At 44.7% G+C, this 9873-nt stretch overlaps 1 protein-coding gene across 1 annotated transcript in view; it reads right to left on the reverse strand.

Moving 5' to 3' along the window:
• The window catches only part of EPSTI1 (epithelial stromal interaction 1), a 96707-nt gene extending 93811 nt beyond the window's left edge, over positions 1-2896 (reverse strand). Inside the window, exon 1 of the mRNA XM_043478158.1 lies at positions 2528-2896. Within this exon, the coding sequence (XP_043334093.1) occupies positions 2528-2706 (179 nt within the window). The 5' untranslated portion in view covers positions 2707-2896. The remainder of the gene's footprint in view (positions 1-2527) is intronic.
• Between the last annotated feature and the right edge of the window lie 6977 nt (positions 2897-9873).

Consider the following 9873-nt stretch of genomic DNA (forward strand, 5'->3'; position numbering starts at 1 on the left):
CTACTGGAAAAACCATAGCCTTGACTAGACGGACCTTTGTTGGCAAAGTAATATCTCTGCTTTTTAATATGCTGTCTAGGTTGGTCATAACTTTTCTTCCAAGGAGCAAGTGTCTTTTAATTTCATGGCTGCAGTCACCATCTGCAGTGATTTTGGAGCCCAAAAAATAAAGTCTGTCACTGTTTCCCCATCTATTTGCCATGAAGTGATGGGACTGGATGCCATGATCTTAGTTTTCTGAATGTTGAGCTTTAAGCCAACTTTTTCACTCTCCTATTCCACTTTCATCAAGAAGCTCTTTAGTTCCTCTTCACTTTCTGCCATAAAGGTGGTGTCATCTGCATATCTGAGGTTATTGATATTTCTCTGGGCAATCTTGATTCCAGCTTGTGCATCTTCCAGCCCAGCATTTCTCATGAGGTACTCTGCATATAAGTTAAATAAGCAGGGTAACAATATACACCCTTGACGTCCTCCTTTCCTGATTTGAAATCAATCTGTTGTTCCATGTCCAGTTCTAACTGTTGCTTCCTGACCTGCATACAGATTTCTCAGGAGGCAGGTCAGGTGGTCTGGTACTCCCATCACTTTCAGAATTTTCCACAGTTTGTGGTGATCCACACAGTCAAAGCCTTGGCATAGTTAATAAAGCAGAAATAGATGTTTTTCTGGAACTCTCTTGCTTTTTCGATGATCCAGTGGATATTGGCAATTTGATCTCTAGTTCCTCTGCCTTTTCTAAAACCAGTTTGAACATCTGGAAGTTCATGGTTCACGTACTGTTGAAGCCTGGCTTGGAGAATTTTGAGCATTACTTTACTGGTGTGTGAGGTGAGTGCAATTGTGTGGTAGTTTAAGCATTCTTTGGCATTGCCTTTCTTTGGGATTGGAATGAAAACTGACCTTTTCCAGTCCAGTGGCCACTGCTGAGTTTTCCAAATTTGCTGGCATATTGAGTGCAGCACTTTGATAGCATCATCATTTAGGATTGGAAATAGCTCAACTGGAATTCCATCACTTCCTCTAGCTTTGTTCGTAGTGATGCTTCCTAAGGCCCACTTGACTTCACATTCCACTCTAAGTTGAATAATATTAAAAGCCTGGTACTTATGAATTCTTTCAAAAGTTAAGGGATGAAATAAAATCTGTTTATTGGTCATAAGTTTATATATTGTTCCTGAGGAACCAACATTTGTCTTTCATGTAACTAAAAGTTGATGAGAAGGGAGAACTGAAAAGGAAACCACCTATCAATAGAAAGTTCAGTTCAAACAGAGGCAGCTCTTCAAAAGCAGTAATGTTTTTACAAACCTTATTGTTGGCTTAATAAAGTAGCTTACCCATTGGCGGGAAAGAAAGGGTCCCTGACATTTTACATGATAAATGTTTCCAGGATCATAACTGTAGTCCCTGAACCAAAGACCAGGAATAAATGCTAGCTGGCTGTTGATAAACGTAGAGCACTTCTCAAAACTGGAGACAAGAAACACCGCAGGGTTTTCCTGGTGGCCCAGTGGTTAATAATCTGCCTTGCAGTGCAAGGGACACCAGTTCAATCCCCGGTCCAGGATGACCCCACATGCCACAGAGCAACTATGCTCGTGCTCCACAACTACTGAGCTCTCACTGTAGAGCCCATGAGCTGCAACTACTGAAACCCCCACACCTAGCACCTGTGCTCCACAAGAGACACCCACACATGGGCAACTAGGAGGCAGCCATGCGCAGCAACAAAGACCCACCACAGTAAAAATAATAATAATAAACTCTTCAACACTGCAGCCACTCACATCCTCTCTGACTCAGTCCTCTGGTGCTGAGGCTATTATTTTGTTGTTGGGCTGCAAACTCCTAGAGGCAATATTTGCATCTTCTACCCCATAACACATTCCCTCTTCACCCTTACCCTGGCAGCTGATGTGAAAATACTATTTAGGGCATCAATTTTTTTTTTTAAGAAAGGAAATTTTAAAATATTTTCATATTATTTAAGGGCTTCCCTGCTGGCTCAGTTGGTAAACAGCCTGTCTGCAATGCAGGAGACCAGGGTTCGATCCCTGAGTTGGGAAGATAATCTGGAGAAGAGAATGGCAACCCACTCCGGTGTTCTTCTCTAGAGAATCCCCATGGACAGAGGAATCTGGCAGGCTACAGTCCATGGGGTCGCAAAGAATCGGACACGACGGGGAGACTCACACACAAGAGCGTGAGTTCTGGAGATACCTGGAAAATTCGCGAGAAGCCTAGGCAGTCACTGCACACGCATGTCTTTCAGTCCTGGAGCCAGTCACAAGAATCAGGAAAGGAACAGGGGCTGGGATGTTCAGTAAAGGACCCCGGACTGGCACTCTCAATTTATACTGTAATTCACGGTTGTTGCTGTTTAGACAAGTGAACCTTCCTTCTCCCAGGAACCCTGACTGGGCCCGCGTGTTTCACACTCCAAAGATCAGGGAAGAACCTGCGGGTCTGCTCGGGAAAGACCTGCTGGGCCGCCGCCACCCCGGACAGGTGGTTAAATACTTACAACCTCGGGCGCGCGCGCTCCGTGCTCTCCCGCGAAGGGCTCTCGGGAGTCGCCTCCAAATCCCTCCTGGGAGCCTGCGGTGGGCCCAGCTCCCCACGCCAGGCAGGGGGGTCCTGGGTCGGGCGGGAGGCGGCGGGGGCTCCGAACCCGGAGCCCTGCAGTCTAGTGCGGGTGTTCATGGTTCAGAGCCCGCGGGGCCCCGGCCGACGCCGCTGCAGGACGGATGCGGGCGGCGCTGGGATTCGTGGCGGGTCTCGAGACTGCGACTCCGAAGAGCTGCGGCAGCGGTTTTAACAGCTGAGTTTCGGTTTCTCGCTCCCAGCAGCGGACAGCACCGCCCCTCAGGACTTCCCGGACCTCGCTCCTCTTTGGCGCCCTCTGACCTGATCGCAGGAGACCGCCTTCCCGCCCAGCCAGGGATATAGAGCGAACCTGGCCGGCTCCAGGTGAGTCGGTTTGAGGATCTCACAACCACCTTAAATGGTGATTAAAAGCTGTCTACGATCAGCCACGACACCTCGTGTAAGCACGGAGTAGCCATCAGGTAACTGAAATTCCTGAAAGACGCCTTGGGGAGAGTTTAACTGGTCACCCTAATATGAGGTTCCTGCAGACTATTTGAGACTGTGAACAATGCATTAACCTTCAGATGCCAGAGATTAGGTCAATAGTTAAAATCATCTAGACACAATTTGGCCTTTCATCAGTAAAGGCTGCTGTTTGGCTTTTGCCACGTAAGCTCAAGATAGAGGAAATGGAAAATGAAATCAAAGAAAAAGCAAAAGTGGAGAGAAGCAAGCCAAGGGAAGGCAGAGATGACTCCACAGCTAAGTGATTGATCAGACAGTCAAGAAATTTTGATGAAATACCTGCTCTGTGCAAGACATTGGGCAATAATTCAGCCATGGTATGGAAATAGTTTAAAATATGGATTTGCAAGATTCTGTAGGTCTGGGGACTAGTGCCCCCATCCATATGTTTAAAAAGCTCCTGGATGGTTCTGAAGTGTGCTGGGTTGATCACCATTGTCCTAAAGCTGGCTGTACAGCCATGAAAGAAGTCTCTTCCTTCACCTAACCTGTACCCTAAGACAGCGGTCCCCAACAGTTTTGGCACCAGGGACTGATTTCCTGGAAGAATGACTGCTGGAGAGGCATGGTTTCAGGCTAACTCAAGTGCATTACATTTATCGTGCCCTTTGTTTCTGTTATTACTACATCAGCTCCACCTCAGATCCCAGAGGTTGGGAATCAGAGAAACTAGGATTTAACCCCTCTGAGTGATTCAAGGGGACATTTGGGAACGAGCCACAAAAGTCAAGAAGTTCACCAGGAAGAAGGAGGCTTGTGGCTTAAGCTGACAAGGTGTATACCTAACTCCAGGTGGGGCAGGATGGTGGGGCACCCCAGCCTGTAGTCAGGGAGTCACCAAGGAGCCCAGTTGTTTTGCTTGTCTTACGGGTACCTGGCTCAGTCTGTAAAGAATCTACCTGCAAGGCAGGAGACCGCCTGCAATACAGGAGACTAGGGTTGGATCCCTGGTTCGGGAAGATCCGCTGGAGAAGGAAATGGCAACCCCTTCCAGTATTCTTGCCTGCAGAATCCCATGGACAGAGGAGCCTGGCGGCCTACAGTTGCAAAAGAGGGTTGCAAAAGAGTTGAATACAACTTAGCAACTAAACCACACACTGGTACTTAGAAAAGGAAGACAAACACATGTTTGATAGCTAGTGAAAGAATTAAAGGAAGGGCAGGCAGTGGGTGGAGGGGGACAAGAGAGGAGAAGGTAGTGACAAGGTACTTGTCAGGAAAGGAAGTCAAGGTTTCTAGGCCACCCTGCAGCGTTAGAGGTCTGTCAAGTAGACTTGGGTTCTTGAACTTCAGAGAGCATCAGAACCACCTGGAGAGTGTGTTGAAACAGTCTCCTGGCCCCTAATCCTTGTGTCTGAGATTCAGTAGGTCTGGGGTGGGACCCTGTGGGGTATTTTGAGGATTTATAAATAATCCACACCAGTGGTTCTCAAATGGAGTTGATTTTGCCTCCCGCAGACATTTGGTGATGCCTAGAGGTAATTATTGTGGAGCCTGGAAGTTGCTGGAGGTGGGACTACTGGCATCTAGTGGAGGCCAGGGAAGCTGCTAAACCCCCTCAGTGCGCAGGACAGGCCTCCCCACACAGAAAATCATCCTGCCCCAAACATCACCAGATCAAGTTAAAAGCTTTTGAACAGCAAAGGAAACCATAAACAAGATGAAAAGACAACCCTCAGAATGGGAGAAAATAGTTGCAAATGAAGCAACTGGCAATGGATTAATCTCCAAAATATGCAAGCAGCTCAGGCAGCTCAATACCAGAAAAACAAACAACCCAATCAAAAAATGGACTGAAGACCTAAACTGGCATTTCTCTAAAGAAGACATACAGACAGCCAACAAACACATGAAAAGATGCTCCACATCACTCATTATTAGAGAAATGCAAAGCAAAACTACAATATGGTATCATCTCACAGCGGTCAGAATGGCCCTCATCAAAAAATCAACAGACAAATACTGGAGAGGATGTGGAGAAGAGACAACCCTCTTGCATTATTGGTGGGAATGTAAATTGATCCAGCCACTTTGGAGAACAGTATGGAGATTTCTTTAATAACTAGGACTAAAACTACCATATGACCCAGAAATCCCACTACTGGGCATGTAACCTGAGAAAACCACAGTTCTTAAAGACACATATACCCCAGTGCATTGCAGCACTATTTACAATAGCCAGGACACGGAAGCCACCGCAGTGTCTATCGACGGATGAAGGGATAAAGAAGTGGTGGTACATATATACAATGGTATATTACTCAGCTATAAAAATGAACAAATTTGAGTCAGTTCTAGTGAGTTGGATTAACTTAGAGCTGTTACACAGAATGAAGTAAGTCAGAAAGAGAAAGATATCACATATTAATGCATACATATGGAATCTAGAGAAATGGTAGTGATGAACCTATTTGTAGGGCAGCAATGGAGATGCAGACATAGAGAACGGATTTGTGGACATAAAGAGGGAAGGAGAGGGTGGGACAGACTGAGAAAGTAGCACTGACATATATACATCACTATATGTTAAATGACAGCCAGTGGGAACCCTCTGTATGACATAGGGAGCTCAGCCCGGTGCTCTGTGACAACCTACAGGGGTAGGATGGGGTGGGCGGGGAAGGAGCTTAGAGGAGAGGACATACGTATACCTATGGCTGATTCATGTGGATGCATGGCAGAAACCAGCACAACATTGTAAAGCAACTATCCTCCAATTAAAAATAAATAAATTAGGAAAAGGAAACGACAACCCACACCTATATTCTTGCCTGGGAAATCCCACGGACAGAGGAGCCTGATGGGCTACAGTTCATGGGGTCACAAGAGTTAGAGACGATTTACTGACTAAACAACAGCAAAGAGCCAGAGTCACTTAATGGTTGCAGTTTTATGGTGACTTTAAGGCTTTAGATTTGTAAGTGGGTAAGTGGTACAACCATTCATTATTAATCAGGTGGAAGGTGAGACAATTTGATTTGAGACTGGGCGGGCTGGAGGTGCCTGCAAGGTGAGACATGCTTACTACCATGGATCTGGGTGGTCTTTCTGGGGGTGATGAGCTTCAGAATCTCTTCCCCTGGGAAAACACCATAGGAACTTTTGTTTCAGAAGAGAAAGCAGTTGTTTTTGGCGGTTAGATTACATTGAAATTTTGAGTAAGGGAAAGCCCATTAGGGGAAAACCAGTTCTGTTAAAGGTAATATGAGAACTGACTTTAGGAATGCACTTAGTTGACCATGTTTATTTTACAAAACAACCGTGCAATACACCCGTGTTTCAAACGTAAGAAATAGAAGATAATGGTCAAAATCTAAATTGTTTATTCTATTAATGTTCGCTACTCTCGGCTACATTCTCAAAGTGTTTTTAAAAATGTGAATATGATTTGTGATTACAATAGACATCTACAAGCTTCTTCAGGGTGCTTAAGAGTGAGTCATCTACTGCCTTATCACCCATTGTTTCACCTTAGTCTGTTAGTCACTCAGTCGGGTTGGACTCTTTGCCACCCACGGACTGTGACCGAGTCCAAGCCCAGTCTGCTCACCACACAAGAGGCCAATGAAAGAGACCAGATGTTGAGGCAAGGAAAACTACTTTATTCTGAAAACCAGCTGACCGAGAAGATGGCAGGCTAGTTGCCTCAAAATAACCATCGTATTGGGGGTCTGGACGCCCAGCTCTTTTATAGATCAGAGGTGGTGGGGGAGGTGAGGAAGCAAAGTAAAAAGGACATTAATCTTGCAAACATATCCCAGAACAGGCAAGCGTCAGGCAGGGAATCTATAGGTGGACAGAGTCCTGAACAAAGGCACTTAGTTTAACAGTCAGGCAGAGAGGCAGGATTCTCTGAGGCAGGCCATTCTGTATGATTATGATAACAATAGCAACAAAAAGCAAGTCAAAGAAACAGTTCCAACATGGAGTCAGAATTGGCTTCTTCTCTGCAACAGGACTGCCGCTGTCCAGACTCCTCTGTCCATGGACTTCTCCAGGCAAGAATACTGGAGTGGGCTGCCACTTCCTCCTCCAGGGGATCTTCCCAACCCAGGGGTCATCCCAGGTCTCCTGCACTGCAGGCACATTCTTTACCGTCTGAGCCACCAGACAAGCCCACCTTATGTGTGTGCACTCGTATGAGAAGATGAGCTGGTCTTTTGCATGGGTTGTCCTGAGGTGTGTGCCTCTGTGGCATCGCTGGTGGGGAGGGGCAGGGCAAGGGGCAAGATTCTGGACCTCCATCCCTGCTCCCACAGGAGTCTTCTAGCCCTCATCTCTTCTATACAGTGGGCTGCTGCCTGATTTCTGTTTGAAGCAAGAGTTCTATGGCTTTAAAAGTTTGTAGCACCACTGTACTAGACAGTTGTTTATATATTTTAAGACAGCAGTGCCCAACCTTTTTGACACCTGGGACCTGTTTCATAGAAGACGATTTTTCCACAGATCTGGGCACTGGGGAGTAGTTTGGGGATGTTTCAAACATATTACGGTGAAGTGAAAGTCGCTCAGTCATGTCCAACTCTTTGAGACCCCATGGGCTATACAGTCCATGGAATTCTCCAGGCTGGAATCCTGGAGTGGGTAGCCTTTCCCTTCTCCAGGGGATCTTCCCAACCCAGGGATTGAACCAGGGTCTCCTGCATCACAGGCAGATTCTTTATCAACTGAGCCACAAGGGAAGCCCGACTTGGATGGCATCACTGACTCAATGGACGTGAGTTTGAGCAAGGTCCAGGAGTTGGTGATGGACAGGGAAGCCTGGCGTGTTGCAGTCCATGGGGTCGCGAGGAGCTGGACACGACTGAGCAGCTGAACTGAACTGAAGCACATTACATTTACTGTGCATTTTATTATTATTACATCAACTCTACCTCAGATCATCAGGCATTAGATCCTAGAGGATGGGGACCCCTGTTTTAGAGACCAGGGGAATAGCTGAAGCCTAGTGAGATAGATAAATTGCCTGAAATGTGGCCAATTAGAGATTTGTTTAGGAAACGGTTTTCTTTTAAAATAGAACTGCCTCCGGGAAATAATCATTATTCATTCCTTTAGGTAAAGAAGTTTAATCTGAGCAAAAGATATTTTGATGGGGGAAGAGGGAAGCTGAGGGAAAAAGAGGAGGATTCCAAAAAGCTGTGCAAAGGAAAATGCTGTTTAAATGAGACCTTGTTGAGAAGTGGCAATTCAGGGCTCAATGAGCAGGTTTAGCCAGCACCATGAGCAAAGATTGCAGCGAAAAGAACCTTCACCAATTTGGTCAAATCCAGGTGTGTCTTTATTTTCTGAGGAAATAAATGGAAACATATAAAAACATATCTGATTTTTAAATCAGTTGCCTTAGATATTCCTTCATTAGTGTGAATAAATAAATATAAATAGATATACATTGTTGTTGTTTAGTCGCTACAGTGAAAGTGTTAGTCACTTGGTCGTGACTCTGACCTCATGGTCTGTCCATGGAATTCTTCAGGCAAGAGTACTGGAGTGGATGGGTTTCCGTTTCCTTCTTCAGGAGATCTTCCCAACTCAGGGATGGAACCTGGGTCTCCTACATTGCAGGCGGATTCTTTACCGATGAACCACCAGAGAAGCCCAAATACAGATACATAGATTTGGCTTTTTCTTGTCATTAAGTGTCCCATGAAGGGCTTCCCTAGTGGCTCAGCTGATAAAGAATCTGCCTGCAATGCGGGAGACCTGGGTTTGATCCCTGGGTTGGGAAGATCCCCTGGAGAAGGGACAGGATACCCACTCCAGTATTCTGGCCTGGAGAATTCCATGACTGTATTGTCCATGGGGTCACAAAGAGTTAGACATGACTGAGAACTTTCACTTTCAAGTGTCCCATGAAAATAGTTGAAAATTCTAAAAAGTCTCACTTCCTTAAATTTGATTCTACAGCGAAAAGTTAGATTAGACAACAGTTAAAGATTTTTTTTTTCTCTTGTAACAAAGGAACTACTTGAAACACCTAATATTTGGCATAGCCTCATTTTATGTATGTATGTGTGTGTGTGTGTGTGTGTGTGTGTGAGTGTGTGTGAGAAAGAATGAGCATATTTATATCATGACAATTTCATATTCTTTAGAAATTCTTCAGATTTGTAGCATAACATCATGGAATGCTGCAGTAATAAGTCACCTTAAATTCTTGGAAGAAATCTTTATTTAATGTTAAGCATATACCATCTACTCTGTCAACCCCGGATGCTATGGTGGGGAACAGACAGAACCTTGTTATTCCAGCTCCAAGTTTAAGATTATCTAACTACCACCTTATTTTAGGAAACAGAAAGTTAGAGAGGTAAAGTGATGTCAGCATTATGTAACAAATCCATGGCAGAACCAGAACTTGATTTAGGTCTTCTGAGTCCAAGTCTAGGTTTTAACATTTTGAAAGATGATTGTGACAAAATACATTTTTGACAAAGTTTGAAATTTGAAACATTTCTCAATTATTGTAATTTTTCCAGAGAGCAGCTGTATATTATTTTTCCAAAACAGTTGTGTCAAAGCTTCTAAACCTATCAGAATCAACGTTAATAGAAGCCTTAACACTTCAATATGCCTCCCTATAATTACATGATCAAATGATCTATATCATGACAGTACTTTTTGCAACAAGTCATATTTGCAGCAAAACATGCTCACTTTAGCTCAAATTCCTGTTCTTTAACAGTGTTAAAATAATTAACTTTATAGTGTAGCACAAAGACTTCTACTTAAGAATGGAAAGATGTACATTTTCTC

This window comes from Cervus canadensis, chromosome 9 (genome assembly GCF_019320065.1).
Source record: "Cervus canadensis isolate Bull #8, Minnesota chromosome 9, ASM1932006v1, whole genome shotgun sequence".
Lineage (NCBI taxonomy): Eukaryota > Metazoa > Chordata > Mammalia > Artiodactyla > Cervidae > Cervus > Cervus canadensis.